At 41.2% G+C, this 17,429-nt stretch overlaps 1 protein-coding gene across 1 annotated transcript in view; it reads right to left on the bottom strand.

The window, feature by feature from the left end:
• The window catches only part of LOC124154680 (scavenger receptor class B member 1-like), a 77,725-nt gene that overhangs the window by 37,266 nt on the left and 23,030 nt on the right, over positions 1 to 17,429 (bottom strand). The window contains exons 4-6 of the mRNA XM_046528557.1: positions 17,258 to 17,399; positions 15,716 to 15,916; positions 2,976 to 3,203 (exon numbers count right to left, since the gene is read on the bottom strand). Of these exons, the coding sequence (XP_046384513.1) occupies positions 2,976 to 3,203; positions 15,716 to 15,916; positions 17,258 to 17,399 (571 nt within the window). The remainder of the gene's footprint in view (positions 1 to 2,975; positions 3,204 to 15,715; positions 15,917 to 17,257; positions 17,400 to 17,429) is intronic.

Genomic DNA, 17,429 nt, shown 5'->3' with positions numbered 1-17,429 from the left:
TTCGAAGTATCTCACGCGGGATTAGAAGAATTATGGGACGAGTTATACCTCACTCACATCCACCAAACATCGCCAAATTTGCCTTCCCACGCTATTACATAAGGGAGACAATTTATTCGCGGCAATTAATTCCTTCCCGTTTCTTGTATGTGAAGTACCTGTTCTCTCATCAGGATGGCGCCACCAGCGGGAGAAATTGGGGAGCATTGAAGGAATAAAATCAAATTAAGGAATGCCAATGAACATCGGGGAAATGGCTTTCAGTCTGTCACCACGCGATTGCCGTTTGAACTATTCGCTTGAAAAACTTTCTAATTCGTTATGTCCCGTTCACACTATCATCATTCTTAACCAGCGTAAAGATAATGTCAGAACCAGCGTGCATTCCCACATATAATGGTTAGACACTGGCGAAATCTGATGAATGATAAAAAAAGTCCAAGTGAAAAATGAATTGACAAGAGCGAATAACCCATTGGAAGGAAATAGAGGATGTGTAGGAAAAAGCTCCTGTGTTAATTACAAAGATTTTCAACGTATACGCATATTATGAGCTGATTAAGAAAGAAATAATTGCATTTCAGCGTCTTTTAGCATTGTTCCTTGCACCATTCTTGCTGCGTATAAGTTAATTCAGATGTGTTCGTCCAACTAATCATTTCATCGATAGCGTGGTTCGCATTTTTCTACTGTTCTATTGCATCCGAATTAAAGTAACTATTAGTAATAATTTGGTTGCTATCAACAACATATACTACTATTTGCCCTAGAAATGGAAGTGTTGACTCATCATTGATGGAGGAGATGAAAAGAGGACCTAATAATCTTGAGCCCTAAGCCTCAATTTAGGCACCCTAGTGATTTGGGATTGAGACACACTTGTCACTGCAGTGCAGCCCAAGCACTTATTGTTTTCTGATTTTGACAAAAGACATGATACAATCTGATGCCATACCATAAATTAAAAATTTATTTTACTTCAATTCAATGGTTGACGAATTAACTTGTAAGAATGTGACTTGAATATCGTAGAAATTAGTCCTGTGAAATAAGAGAGAGAACGTGGTAATTTTTTGTACTATTTAACAATCAACCGACGTTTCTAATTTTATTTCCTAGTGTTATGTGACTAGCACCTAGCCTGATATTTTATATTGGTATGAAATAGAAACTTTGTTCAAGGATGGAAAGAAGAAATCTTGTATAAACTGGGCCAAAGAACGCTTACCAAAATATTTAAATAATTGTGACCATCAGATTTTTAATAGGGTAGTTTTCACATTTTATATTATTTATAGCAAAATATTTATAGAGATAATTCAATACGTCTGTAAAAATACAGTACGAGCAAATGGCTAATTCACTACGAACTGTAGCATATCGCATATATTACATCAATTATTAACATTCAACAAATTGTGGCGTGTATCTAGAGCACTTTCCTTTAATCAATTCTGACGAATATAGTTCAACAATAACGGCCGTCTTCTCTTCGAATGCTTTATTTTCTGTTTTCTTTCCTCCTATCTCACTTCGTTGCTGCTTCGCCTTCTTCTTTTTCTAACCAGCTTTTAACTAACTCGCATTCACACACGCATAAACTACCGCCAACCATGGTCGGGAAACGGTGGTCAGAATCCCAACCACAGTTAACGGTAACTTGCGTTCACACCTCGTTTTGTAACCATGGTCGGGCTTGACAAGGGTAAAAAGAGCGTAGTGAGAACGGAGCATTAGATAGACCGAAGAAAGCAAAGCCAGCCTGCCGAGGCGCCGTGCCATGGCGCCGTGCGCAGCTCTGAATATTCTAAGGAATCCACTAAATGGTGGATACGAGTGGAACGAACATCACATGACTTCTGTATTTTGTGGAAAATGAAATATAAAATTTTCTAACCATGGGGATTATATTTTGAATATTAAGTAACTCTGACAGTTTCCAAAGTGAGTTACAGCCGTGATGAATGCCTATTCTTTAAAAGCGTTTCGAAAAATGCAAACTCAAGCAAGGAAATTAATAAAACTAACTGTTTTAGTTGAGGTGCGTTGGAACCGTTCCATCATGAATTGAAGAGGTAATGCAGTTTCCACGTAGAGTAAAAACTATTCACGATACTAACTGCACGACTCGTCTTTATCCTTAGGCATAATTTTCGAGTGTTGAGGACACACTTGAAAATTGGTATCAAAACGTGTCGCATGTAGTAGGTACATGGTCTAGTTCTGTAGCGTCGTGATCAAAGATGTTAAGTGGGGCCTGCAGATACCTTTCATTAATGGAGCGGAATGGCTGTGCACCTATTGATGTATTTCAGGTTCGTCTCCCATATGATCTCGTCGAGTGCACATGGAATACGCTGCCAGTGTTTGGGACCCTCACGAAAAAGGCTTAATAACAGAGTTAGAACGCTTGCAAAGAAGAGCTGCCAGGTACGTGAAAGGTCGTTACGATAGTCTTGTTAGTGTAACCAACCATTTAGATAAACTCGAATGGGAATATCTGTCAGACCGTAGATTGAAAATAGACGAAACCTTTTAGACAAACTCAAGAGCAGTGTCTTTTCGAACGAAGTTAAACATATCTTGCGGACGCCAACATACTACGGAAGATCGGATCATAAGAATAAAATTAGAGGGATAGACTGTAGAACAGACAAATTCAGAATGTCTTTTTTTCCACGATTAATAAGAGATTAGAACGCCAGCGATAAAACTCATAAAGATAATAGATGACTTGTTGTGTAGCCTACTAACCTATGTAAAACTTAATACATGTGTCTTAATTTTATTATTATTTCCAACAACATATGGTAGTATAATTTGTTAGTATGCGTGACGTTCTTTTGTACTGTGTGGATTTGAATGTGGGAGTCCATTGCATGCTGGTGATTGATCACCCCCTGCCAAGCACCTTAGAGGTGGCTCGCAGGGTATTATGTAGATGGTGTCGTATTCGGTGATGGTCGTCCGCTCACCTGGTGCACTCCGCGGCAGAATGGCTTCCTGTAGAGCGTCATCGTCTCGTTCCTGGAGATGAAGTTGGGGTATTTGGAGCCGTCGTGCGCGTAAGTGACCGTGTTGCACGGCGCAGACTCCCACTGCGGCATCGTCGTGAGCCCGTTGTAGCGCTCCATTAGACCCGTGGTCCTCAGGTCGATCTCGCCCGTGAACGTCGTCACGGTGTCGTCGCCATAGTCATACATCTGCAACCCAAGAGAAAGGAAATAGTGATCATTAGAAATATACGCCCGAATACACAGGCACAGGCCCGGAGTGGGTGAACGCAAAACCAAGCGCGCGAGTTTCTGCGAATGTGACTTATGTTAGATTGAAGAGATATACGTTATCAGTCACGTGGTGTGCCTGATGAATCTCATCGGCTAATTCCAACTATATCGTTTGGTTGGGCTTCGCTATTTTTTATTGGGAATTTTTCCGTTAAAATAAAAAATGATCTTGTGATTTTTTTGGAGATAGGTCGGATCTTAATTCAAACCAACTAATCTTGCAAACGTTTTTATTTTTGCATCTTCATTCCTACATCCAAGAGTGTGTTTTGTTTATTTATTTTTTTAAAGGAATGCTGCGCATAACAACATGGAAAAAAAATTACCTCACATAAGTATTTAGTTATTTGCTAAAGTTTTCATCGTAAATTTTTGTATAGTTTGATTTACCGTTTCTTCCTAATGTTATGAAATGTATTTCATGAACATTATCCTGAATATCTCTTGAAAATACCTGTGAAATGCAAAATGCAAAAAATATATTTTTCGAAGTATCGGCAAGAGGATTGGCCGATGAAAAAAAATACATGATAAGTAAGGAGCCAATGTGAGGATCGTTGTTTAATATTTTAAATAAAAGGCTAGTGAAGAGGTTTGTCTGGAGTGTAGCGCTTTACGTTGTGGAAACATGGACAGTTAGGAGGGAGGACGAGAGAAGAATGGAGGCATTCGAGATGTGGGTGTGGCGAAGAATGGAGAAGGCGAAATGGACAGAGAGGAGGAGGAACGACGAAGTGCTCGGCGTGGTGGGTGAAGAGAGGAAACTTCTAGATGAAATACTGAGGAGACAAAAGGTATGGATGGAAGGGAGGGAACTTATTGTTAGCGGGCAGGGAGTGTTGAAAACAGTGTTGGAGGGTGGAATGTCAGGTAAACGAGGGAGGGGGGGAGGGAGAGAATAGGGGTTCATTAATGAAATGATAGGGAATAGACAATATCGTGAATTAGAGGGTTAGGGCCAGATTAATTTGCAAATGTTCCATGCGAACCTACCGTAATCGGCAGAATATATACATAATTAATAATAATTCCAATGAATAAATCGATTCACGAGGAGGGAAATGCAGAGACGTCGCATTTCTCTTTCTTTTCATCGTTGTACTGTCGCAGTCTATGAACGGGCAGCTTTGCTGTTGCAAGCGTCTTCCGCAGTGAATATGTAGTTCCTACCAGGATGCTGGCACATAATATCATGCTGATTTAATAACTGTTCCATTTGTCGTACTTGGGTTTCTAAGGTTAGTTGTCAGTGAATCGAAAAACTTCGCTCGAAGCGCAAAAGATACTGCTATGCGCGGATATTTCAACAGAGGATTATATTTTCACGCACCGCGCATTTCAAATCGGTTCACGAAATCGCCACTCGCGCCTCTGGTGCTCTAGCGATCCGAATTTCACGCAGAAATAAGGGACAGGAACGGTGTGGTGTCCAGAGTAAACACTCACCCTGGGTATAATGCTCCAGAATACGCCGTTGAATAAGTAGCATTCATTTTTCCCATTGGATATGCTGATTTGCACAAAGATACGCTCATGCAGCAATTAATCGCTAAAGACGAAATCAATTTTACTAGGGTAGAATTTGGCCTAAGACTAGCATGCTATCTGAGAGGCATACTATTTTCCCGTAGACCAATTGTGGCGGAAAAAAATTGTCGGGGTGTATTTTTCCTCCGTGGTACAATTTGGGGGAGGCAGAAAAGTTAGACCATATCGGATATCCGTTTTAATTGATTTTCTATTGCTCGGGTTACACTGCGTACAGCTTTGTAGTCGATGACAGTGAAACACAGTCGAAACCGCAGTCAAATGGACGCAATCTGACTCGTTAAATGGAATGCCATCACTCACTAAAACTGGGAGGCGAACATTTAAATTGAATTTTGATGGGCTTTGGGACCCTCATGAAAAAGGCTTAACAACAGAGTTAGAACACGTGCAAAGAAGAGCTGCCAGGTATGTGAAAGGTCGTTACGATAGTCTTGTTAGTGTAACTGACCACTTAGATAAACTCGGATGGGAATCTCTGTCGGACCGTAGATTTAAAAATAGACTAAACCTTTTAGATAAATTCAAAAGAAGTGACTTTTCTGACGAAGTTAACCTTATCTTACGGACGCCAATATACTACGGAAGATCAGATCATATAAGTAAAATAAGAGAGATATACTGTAGAACAGACGGATTCAGATTTTTTTTCACGATCGATAAGAGATTATAATGGCAGCGATAGAACTCATAAATAGATTGCATGACTTGTAGGGTAGCCTTCTAACCTATGTAAAACTTAATGCATGTTTCTTAATTTTATTATTATTTCTAACAGCATATATTAGTATAATTTGTTAGTATGCGTGACGTTTTTTGTACTGTGTGGTGTGCATGTTGGAGTCCAATTGCATGCTGGTGATTGATCACCCCCTTTCAAACACCCTAGTGGTGGCTCGCAGGGTATTATGTAGATGTAGATGGGTTTATGTCCATTTAATTTTCCAATCGATCCAGTGCATCGCAAGTGCATCTATTGTCTTTTGCGCAACGTTGGATGACGACGCTTTTTCCTGAGACGGGAAACTGGTTTCATTTGTTATGTCACGACTGACGGGCTGTGGAGGCTGCTCTCGACTCTTGCAGTGACATTTTGCTTATGGGACAAAGGAATGATAGTCTTGTTTTGTGCTTTACGTACCTCGGTCACGTTTTCTTCGACTCAATGCCATTGGCAGCGGTAAATCGAAGAGAAATTTGAGCGTCATCAATAGATGGTTTGGATGTCGTTATAGTTACGCGCAGGAATCAACAATCTTGGTACTTTTCCACACTCTACGAATGATATAAATGAGCAGCATAACCGGTTTTCTACGTTTAAGTGTAATCCCCAAGCGTCATAGAAATAACTCGGGTGAAATTGGAATTCAGCATTGTCATCGAGGAATCGGAGCAGGACTGACGAGGGAATGATGCTCATTGTAATGTCCTTGTAAATACTAACTGATAATTCTCTGGACATCTCAATGGACTTTTCGAATCTCATTCTATTCACGAGGGATAATTCTTTCGCGAAATGCCGTGATCTGTTCCGTTTATTATCACAGCACACATTTCTACGGGGGACGTAATCCGTAAGAAAGAAAAGTCCATCCATTCAGCTTTGGTGTAACCAATCAGAAGGCGTCTTAAGTACGACTGGGATCTTAGGAGCGTCTTGTTAGAGATTTCGGGGGAGTGGTGCACTAAGAAATGTCACACTATTGCGGGACAAGATCTCCGGATTCGCATGATTTTGTCTAAGCCGTCATTTTGTCGCACGGCTTCACATTTGAGATAAACGGAGGCACTGAATTTTTGCTAATTACAATTTTAATTACAGTTTATTTCAACAGTTTTCGTACACATAATGGTTGTAAAACGCAGAAAATGAGCCTGCAGAGTACTATCTACATTTCCATACAGTCTTTCTCTCAATCATGAAAACACAAATGGTTGAACTTGATTCTGAGATTCCGCTAGTCGCGAAAGCAAGCTGCCTTAAGCAATTTCTTACGGCTCACGACCCATTTTAGATTAGGCGTTGAAGTTTCAGAGTTCGCTGCGATTCTTTTGATTTGTCTGCTTAAGGTGCGCGAGTGACGAAATTGAATATTTTTTCCAGATAAATACCCCTTCACCTCAATCATTTATCCCTCGTCGTACAATTCAAGCCAAAGTTTTGTGGTAAAGGGTTTATTGCTTCATTTGATCGAATTGAATATTTTTCTAGAAAATACATTCTTTTCACACTCATAATCACTGGATATAGGAATATCTTTCCATCCCATGCCCTCCACTATCACCTTGAGACGTGCTGGCTTTAATTGCAATAATTTATGGAAGAAAGAAAGACTTCGCTCGGCTGCAGATGATGCTCCAGGCAATGAATGTCATCTTGGCTTTTCTTATAATCGTGTGTCACGCTAATTGAACGCGAATCAAGGGACATTATCATTTATTACCAAGTAACGCAGTCATGTAAATTTAAATGTCGCAATCATTGAAGAAGAGGAAAAATAGAAATATGAGTGTAAGCCGCTGTTCCTTTGATGAACAGGATGGAGCAAGCCAATTACTCTCATCATTAGCAATCAAAACTGTAATCAATTGTTATTATAACTTCGCTTACGCATATTCATCGCCTTTTTTCTAAACATCAACGCGGTCTTTCGGGTATCGAACCAATGGCGACATTCGACTTGCGCGTCTTAGCTATGGAACCCTAAACGAATGAATACCTCCAGCTCCAATCCTCAAAGCAAGCCAATAATTAGCCTCCACGGCCCCTGTAATTTCCCACCTTTCAAGTAAATCATTCAACTTGCAAGGAAATCACGCAACGGTGAATTTTTCCTCATCTCTTATGAGATTCGTATGAGATTGTGAATCGATAAATGAATTATTTTATAGGTTCTATGCGGTGGGTTTTCCACCCCAAAATGCACTACACTTACAATAAACTTTTTCTTAGAACAATAAACGGAAGTCTTCCACGTGTTGAGGGCCTGCACTGACTTCTCATTCCACAGACCTCGTACTGGGTGCACAGATAGCGACCACCATACCATTTTATTGAGTTCCGCGTCCTTGAGGAATTTTCCCAGGATCAAACATCGCCTCTGACTGTCGGATATTGAATACATCGCGATCTGCGGCAGTCAAAGAATTCGAAATCATGAATAGGTTGGTTTCCTATTATTTTTTTATTACCTAAATCGAAAGATTAGTACTCCTGGAGTACGTATTTCACGCTTTTAGATTTTTAAATGACGATATCTATTTTTCGCGATTAAATAAAAAGTGAAAGTTTTCAATCACGTGAAAACGCGACGGCTAAGTATGAATGCCGGGAAAACTCCGTGTGACGTCGTTCTGGTTCCCGCTGCCGCAAGTGAGGTGACCTTGGGGCAAGGTTTTGAGCGCTGATACGACGCAGGATGCTGGCAGGTAGCAGAGCACCATGCTAGCTGGTAGCACTTGGCTTAAATAAGGATTATTAATACCTTATCAAACGAAGGAAACTTTCCGACCATATGCAGTTTTAATAGGTGATTTTTAATACATGTTTCCCTGAGCTCTGTGCCTTATGAATGCATTGGTAATCTCAGACGATGTAAAACTCATATCTACTCGTATAGAAACTAGGTCCCTGTGACGTCACGTGGAGTGTCATCGCATGGGCGCCAATCTGGCCTTATTCAAATGAGGATAAAATTGAGCCTTGCCATTTGTCTAAAGTGGGATTTCTAAAACCAAATAATTTGTATATTATGAATACACTAATGGTGGGTAACGATTCGCAATCTATGACTTTGGTTTTCTTTGATTAAGGAAACTTCCCTATTGTCCAGAGCATCCGATAACAGGGCGAACTCGCTGCCAATACGAGCGCTTTACGAAAAGATTCTGTAGTTTTAAAAATGGTCTGTTTTCGATCATTGGTAATTTTGGTTGCCGCTGGCATCATCTATCCAGGGTTAAAATTTCGTGACACAATTTTTCTCCACCCCAGCCAAACGGTTAAATATGGGAATTCGTTTTTCCCCTCAACAAAAAAGAAACGACTTGCGAAAGCAAATGCTTGGCGGAACTTCGCGGGCGCATTTCCTTTTTATTTGTAACACTCCCCGCCACACGCCTTTCGAGGCGGCTTGCGGGTCAGTGCGTAGACGTATCGCAGAGCAATAGCGCCTGCGGTGTGAGCGTCTACAGTGGAAATGTGTCGCGTGTGGCAGAAGGAAGAAAGAAAGAAAGCGAGATGTTGAACACATTTCAATAAAAAGCCCATACGAATGCTCGCACGGTCACCTGGGCAATATGATAGACGGAAGTTGACGTTGGAAGGGCAGGTAACCTTGCGGCTCATTCACCTTGCGTGCTCACCGTGAGACATGAGCCCCTCACTCCACTAAACACGAGCAGTGAGCGATCCATCTTTCTCCCGTCGCGCGAAGGAAACGAGGGAATCCGCAACAGCACTATTTTGAAATTATTTTAAACTTATTCCTTGACCGCCATAAATGGCGTGGTTCACGTGAGCCTGATTCACAACATACATCAGAACAACAACGTTTTTATAAAGTCGATTGTGTTTGTTTGTTTGTCGTCATGGCCGGGTCAAATCTTGAAATGCACTCTCCGTTTAGCCATCAAGCTGAAAATTTTAAGCATTGAAAATTATTTTAAAACAACGTTTTTCTCGCGAAATAAAAAGAAAAAATAATTTAACTCTGAGCCTGATAAGAGCTCTGAATAAATTGATTCATTGGCAACGAAGAATGTGTTGCGGTAAAAACTGATAACTTTTTAAAGGAATTTCGAGAGTATAGAATTGTGTATAAAACATAATGAAATTACATGCGCCCAAATTTTTTCGTTGTATATGATGCAATTTATTCAGAGATCTTGTCAGGCTCACATTAAATTATTTTAGTGCTTTTATTTCGTGGGAAGAAAGTTGTTTTATAAAAGTAGTTTATGTTGTTTGAGTACCGCTTCACGTACAAGTTCAGGGATGGCGGAAATGATAGCTCAAGTGATGAGGTCATCATTTTCAGGGATGGAAGAAATTATAGGGATCACCGTCCCTATTCCCATCATTTATTGCCGTTGCGTTTGCAATCACTGAACACGTACACAGCAGCAGAGCAGCCAATCAGCGCACGAGAACAAACGTATACTTATTGTGGCGACGCCCTTGAGCTTTATGGCAACTAACACGGTAAACACGGCAATGGACGAGCGCTGACGTCAAGGACGACTCAAGTACCCAGTGATATATCATCCCTGTCGTTTTAAAGCATCGATGAAATAACCACTGGACTAAAACGTGGAAAATTACCCCAAATCGCGATTTCTTCAAAAGTACTCATTTGATCGAGAGATGATCAAGAATTGGGAAAAATCCTCCTCGCCCACGCTCTTTTGTCATAGGTTCAAATAAAAAGAAACTCGAAAGATGTCCCCATATTTTCTTGAGTTGGTGACGTCATTAGAGTTCTGCTATATTTTTCACTCTATCAGGAAGAGCATTTCACTGAGGGAAAGAATCGCTAGCAGGAAAGCATGTGCTGACAACGAATCGCACGAAGTACATGCATAAGGAGGAGAAAGGGAAGGCTAGAAGCCATCGGTAAAACGCATGGTATGAGTTTGTGACGTCATCAAGCAACGTGAGACCGATGTGCGAACCTTAAAGCGGTGATGCGTTCGGGGAAGCAGCGTGTGATCTCATCAACTTGTCTGCGGAAGGGCGGTTTAGCGGAGAATAACACGATTAGTAGCGACTGAGCGAAAAACGGAATAATACGGTTCTCTATACGTTCCACATTTGGGAGCATAATAAAAGATGAAGAAGGAGCTTAATTATTTTGCCATTAGTTTTGAGTATTTTATACGTTGACTTTTTGAATTTCAAACCCTTCAATTTTCTGAAGGATGGAATTGAGTAATGATTTTTGATGACATCCGTTCTTTCCGTGAAAACGATTCAACTGCCGTCGATTGCACGAGTGACGGACGCAAATCAGGTATGGAACTCCATTCGATGAAGTTGTTTAAGGAATCCGTTTAAGTCGGTTAGACGTAAAAAGACCATGCGCAACTTGGAAAAAACACGTACCACGCGACCATCATTCGCTATTGCGTGGTGCGATGCATGGCAGTTAGAATTAAATTTGGAAAAATGCGTCGTAATGAATTTCTGGAAGAAAAATAACTCCCTACAACATATATATGTAATTCGGGGTACCTAATTGAAGACACTTGAATCCGTGAAATATCTAGGAGTTAGACTCAATAATGATCTATCGTGGAATATACATATTCGGGAAATAACCGGTAATCTCAAGCTAATCGTAAAATGGGTTTTGTTAAAAGAATATTAGGAAAGTGCGACGACGAAATGAAAGAAATTAGCTACTTCTCCCTCGTTAGACCCCATTTATAATATGCTGCCAGTGTTTGGAACCCTCATGAAATAGGTTTAATAACAGAGTTAGAACGCGTGCAAATAAGAGCTGCCAGGTACGTGAAAGGTCATTACGATAGTCTTGTTAGTGTAACTGACCATTTAGATAAACTCGAATGGGAATATCTGTCAGACCGTAGATTGAAAATAGACGAAACCTTTTAGACAAACTCAAGAGCAGTGTCTTTTCGAACGGAGTTAACCATATCTTACGGACGCCAACTTACTACGGAAGATCGGATCATAGGAATAAAATTAGAGGGATAGACTGTGGAACAGACAGATTCAGAATGTCATTTTTTCCACGATCAATAAGAGATTATAACGGCAGCGTTAAAACTCACAAATAGATTAGATGACCTGTAGTGTAGCCTACTAACCTATGTAAAACTTAATGCATGTTTCTTAATTTTATTATTATTTCCAACAACATATGGTATTATAAATTGTTAGTTTGCGTGACGTTCTTTGGACCGTGTGGTGTGCATGTGGGAGTCCGATTGCATGCTGCATGCTGGTGATAGATCACCCCATGCCAAGCACCCTAGAGGTAGCTCGCGGGGTATTTTGTAGTCATAGATGTATTCTGGAGATTGCGTCGTAAGATCAGATCAGAAACCGCAATTCATTCATTGAATTCTGAGAATGATGGTAGAGAAATATAAATTATATAGGAGGAAATAAACTTCTTAATTCAACCTCTCCATTAAGTGTAAAGAAAAAAGTTTGTGACGTCAACAGAGTTTCAGCGATCAAACTCGTTCAAAGAGAACCCCACGTGGAAGTTGGGGATCACGCAAAAGAGTATACTCAGGAAAGAAGCACGCGAAGTATATATGTTCGAGAAGTGGTGAACCGCTCAGCGTGGACTCATGACATCATCAACTTTTGCGTTGTGGGCGGTGAATTTTAGTGGCGAGTGGCGAGTCGAGAAAAGGAAGGATGCGCACCTCTTCATTTTCCACTTTCTATTGCAATCGACCGAAATTGTGTGATATTATTGGTGACTGAGGACCCAAAATAGGAATGATAACGAAGGAGCTTCGAGCTGTCGTCAATGGAAACGGATGTAAATAAGACATATTTGTGTGATTAGTGGCTAACGTTTCTTGCTCATCCTTCTTATCTCCGTCTGTTCCATAAATTGTTTGAGGTCAAGAATCAGTGGCGCATGGCGCAAGATTGCATTTATCGGCGTCGAGACATTTGCTATCAGCCCTGAATACTCACTGAACACGCTTCGTATGCACGTGACCATTCATTCATGAAAATAAAACTGAAACTATTACCTTTGTATTCGTTAACTCGTTGTTGCTGCAATTTAAGGAAACTTTTAAAATACGCAATTTGAGACTAAAATGTGAAACATAGAATGGTTTTACTTTTAGAAATAACTGACTTCGACCCGGTTGAAAGATAAAAAAAAAGATCCCTCGATTACGGTATGAGTCGGAAAGAAGTATTTTAAAAACCTAAGGAGCAAGACGAGACAACAGTCAGCCTAATGAAGAGAAGTGATGAACCGTAGCCTACGTTATATACAATATGAAAAACGTAGGCTACGGAAGAACATGAGGCTTCTGTAGATGGCGTTATATACACTCCGTTCCGTTGGCAGGTGAAGCCAGTGGTCCGCCATGTTGTTCTACCACGGTTAAAGCCGAAATACACAGTCTAATGGTAAATATGACTGCGAAAACTCATAACTTTATCCCATAACAGTACAAAAATTTCTTTTCAACGCATATGCAAATAAAGTTATTTGGATGAGTAGTCTAAAAATATACTTATTTATTATCGTAGTGGCGTAACTAGGAATATGCTTGGGGGGGGGGGGGGGCAGAGTTACCCTGGGGTGGGGGGAGGGATGAGATGGCCTGGGGCGGGAAAATTTTTGAAAAATGACATGCCTAAAATTACATTTTAAATAATGTTGGCGCTAAAAATTTTAATTGAAGCAGATGCAGTTCTTATATTTCAAAACTAGGCAATATTTTTTTTTTATTTATCTGAAGCTTTGGGGGGGATCTATCCCCTCATCCCCCCAATGGTTACGCCACTGTATTATTGCATGCCAGATGTAATAAATATCCATCATATTAATGGCCTACATAATTGTAACGTGCCTCTTGAGAGTTTGGGCAGCCTTAGGATACAGAATAATGGGATGTTTTCATAATTAACGAAGTTTCTTTGCATGAGTTGAAAAGGAATTGTGTCACTATCGTTAGAGTAAGTACTGAGTTTTCGTAGCCATATTTATCGTAATCGACTCCGTGTATTTCGGCTACATTCGAGGTAAAACAATATGGCGGACCTCTCGCTCACGGCAAACACAGCAAACGCCAAGGTGGCTGGAAGAGGCCTAATGTACGCACCTTGGCAAACGGGGTACATTGTCAATTACAAACTGCACCTCAAGCCGCCTCAAGAGGCGTGTGGCAGGGTGTGTTGGGACACCAGCCGTTGGCCCATATAAAAGAATTGCTCTAACGAAATCACTCCCAGCATTTATTAAAGTCTTCTATCGTGCGGGGAAACACGGATTCGCGCAGTGATTCATTCGGCTAAATGTGTCTATTAATTTATCGCTTCTGTCGGTCTTGGAAATGTAGAGGAGCACTACGATGCTCTCCGTGTCAATCATAAACATATCCATTCTTAATTGCCCAAGCAGACTATAAATATCGTCAGTAAAAGGTGGTATAACACTGTATGATCTTATTTATATTTATAGAAGTATAGGTAAAGTAAAACAGAAGAATTGTGCCAGTGTCAAAATCTACGCGGATAAGAGAATTGAGTAGAGAGCTACGGCAAACCTATCGTTGACTGTCGATGATGATTCGTATATTATTAAACCCGTGCAAGGCTAGCACATTCTCTAGGGCGTGCAAAATCATAGTTTCAGCCTTGTCGGCCTAATGGATTAAAAAAATACGCATGTGCAATTGAACTGAACGTGCGATTAATAGTTATCAAATGAGTCGGATGATATTGTAATATCACAATAAAGACAACTCAATAATTAATTAGCGCCAGTCGTTACTCAGCTCTTTCGATGGGATAGCGGGGTTCTTTGGCCCTGAAGAGATTTTCATCGAATATTAAAATGTCATCAGATTCATTTCACTGTGTCCTCGGCCGCAATGATTACGGGTCTCGCCCGTCTATGAAGCTTCGGTGACAGGGGAAGCTTGGAAAGTACGACCTACAAGCCACGAAAGTACCTCTTGCTACAGTTGTCCACTTTGAGAGCGTCATTTGCGAATCATGGTAGCTGGAGTGACCAACGACATATACGACAATCGTTTGTTTTGGAGGCGATCCACAATGCCTCTCGTCATTTGCCATTATTAAATATGCACATTGCGAATATTCTCGATGGTGCATGGCCCTTATTTGAAGTGTATTAACAAGTTTTGCATGATACAGAAAAATATCCAAGGTACAATGGATATTCCTGTGGTAGAGATTTACAGACCCCGTGTAGGAATATATTGCATTCCGGAAGGTAGGCACTGTAGATGTTCCGTTTTTCATAAAATAACGCCTAAACGCGAGATTGCTGGAGTAATATTTCGCCCTAAAATGTCTCATCTCGTAAAACGGTATGTGGTCCACGTAGTATTTATGGCGGGGCTCGCATAAATATTTTTTTCTAGATGCATATTTTGTCATGGTGGCAAATTCTCATCTCATTACGCCGGAATACAATTCCTAGGCTCAACCTGAGGACACCCCTCTCTTCGCCAAATATTCATTTTCAAGAACTGAAAACAAGGCATTGTTTAAGGTACGAATGGAATAGAGAGAGAGAGAGAGACTGTTTTTACGGAACGAGTACTTACCGGGGAAGGGATGTAAAAAACAGTGTTAGACCGTGAGGTAAGGAAGAGAGAGAGAGGAAATAGGCGTTGGAGGAGGATGGGATGAATGGATGGGATTGGCCCTTATATCAACATTATAATTGAACGGTGAAGGCCGATTTGTGAGGGGGGAGCAGGCCTTCGCAATATTCTCCATCCGTCTTTAGTGGCAGAATATCTCAAGAAAGATGAACCCTTTGCTTATTAATCCCAATATTTGCCCACAGCATTACCTTAATTTGTGGATGGGTATTTCCAGATTCAGACCTCTGATTTTTTTTCACTGAGGTATAGCATGTTTTAAGTTTGTTTCACTGAGCGAAGTCTGTTTTGCGCGACACTGCATTTTGAAGCTACCTATCTCGCTCAATCAGGAGTAGAATCGTTTCATAATTTGCAGGAGAGGGCTAATTCATCGCGTGCTTGCATTTGCACATTCTCCATTGCAGCTCACGGCTTTATACGATGAATTTCGAAAGGTACCTACTTTGGCACGATCGCATTAGCTTGCGCCTCGTGGGAAACTATCGTTAGAGTGGTGTGATAAGATGCTTGCTTACCCTGTCGATGAGTCCCAGTTTGTCGAAGTGGATCCAGGATGGGAGCAGCGTGTTGCCGAGTCCCACGAGCGGGTCCTGGTATCCAAACATGAATTCCTCGGCCGTCATCTGCACTATCGGCTCCGATCCCGTCTGGCGGACGATCAAGTTGAAGCCGGTGCGCGTGAAGTACGACGATCCCTCCAACACATTCGCCATGCTCTGCAAATATAACACGCATATCGGTTACATTCTGCGTGCGCTTTACCTTCATTCATCTGCACATTAACAGATACTTATGCTCATTTGGTCCCATCATCACTTTGGCCGTTGGTCCAAACCAGTGGCGCCGACTCCAAGGGGCCTGAGGGGGCCCGAGCCCCCTCAAAACTTCGTTGTGGGTGTGAGGAAAAAATGTGACTGGCTTGTCGATTTTCCCCTAGTGTCCAGATATCGAGACTCGAGTTATCAGGGTTCTAATGTTGATCATATGACTCTTCTAAAATGCTTAAAAAACTTAAAATTCGCTTCTTATAAAATTTCCCGGGGAAAGATCCCCGGTTTGGGCCCCCCCAATATTTTTTGTAAGTCGGCACCTCTGGTCCAAACGTCAACACGAAACACTGACGTCACGCTGTTTACGGTAGCAACGGAGGATCATGGCATGATTGTCACGCATTACGCGCAATGGTGGGCAGAAAAATGACTTCTTTTCGGGATCAGATTTTCCTTGTGCCGGAAAATTTTCAACTTATGACAGATCGGAAAATTTTTCAATTTTTTCAGATAATGTGAACCGCTGTCGTCTGATCTCAAAAAGTTTATAATTGTTTGGAAATTCAGGATTAATTTCGAGAAAAAAAAACTATGGAGAAGAAATCACTGCAAATAATCCTATTTGGCAACAACCAATGATGAGTAGAACTTTCAGTAATATTTTCACGAAGTTGAAAGATTATTTAAAGAATTATCATGGCTTTGAGAGGGGTGAGAATTATAAACAAGTGCCGAGTGCAGCCTACCCAAATGCTTCGAGTGGAATGAGTTCACATTTTGCCTTTTGGAAGCTGAATTTGCGGTGAGACATAAAAAGGCGTCTTACGCGCATATTGTAACTTTAATCTAGAAAAAATGATTTTTCGGCGCACCCCGTAATGCGCGCAGCGTGACTCATGAGACGTGTGACGACAGTTGCACAGATCAAACTCCTTTTGAATAATTGTTGATGATAGGGCCAATGTTTTTTCCCAGCTAGAAATATTGAAGCATTCAACTCAAAACAATTGGATGATGCTACTACCCCTTTCAAGTAGATGCGCATCTGTGGACAGTCCTCGAAGATTGCGAGGGAAATCACGAGACTTAGGAATCTCTTCTCAGGTCACATGATCCGATTGATCTGTAATTTGGATTATAATGTAGTACTGGGATCTTGAATTACACTATTACCCTTGCGGGTGTGCAATACCCCCACACCCCAAAGTATTAGTTGCGCCTAAAACCCCCCTTAGCCTTAATTCTTAGCTGCGCCCCTGAAATGGATGATGGCCTCTATCAACTTACGAGCAGGGCGATGTTTGGCACGTGGACGATGTCCGACGGACTGCCATTGGTCATCTCGGGCACCAGAATCAGCGGGTGGCGGGGAATGGAAGTGATGGTCCCGTTGCCGTTGAACCGGATGGCCGTGTGTTCGATGACCTCTCTGAAAATCAACGAAAATCATTGACGCGTT

The sequence above is a fragment of the Ischnura elegans genome, chromosome 2 (genome assembly GCF_921293095.1).
Source record: "Ischnura elegans chromosome 2, ioIscEleg1.1, whole genome shotgun sequence".
Taxonomy (NCBI): Eukaryota; Metazoa; Arthropoda; class Insecta; order Odonata; family Coenagrionidae; genus Ischnura; species Ischnura elegans.
The sequence above is the reverse complement of the archived record's forward strand: the minus strand, read 5'-3'. Positions and strand labels throughout refer to the sequence as shown.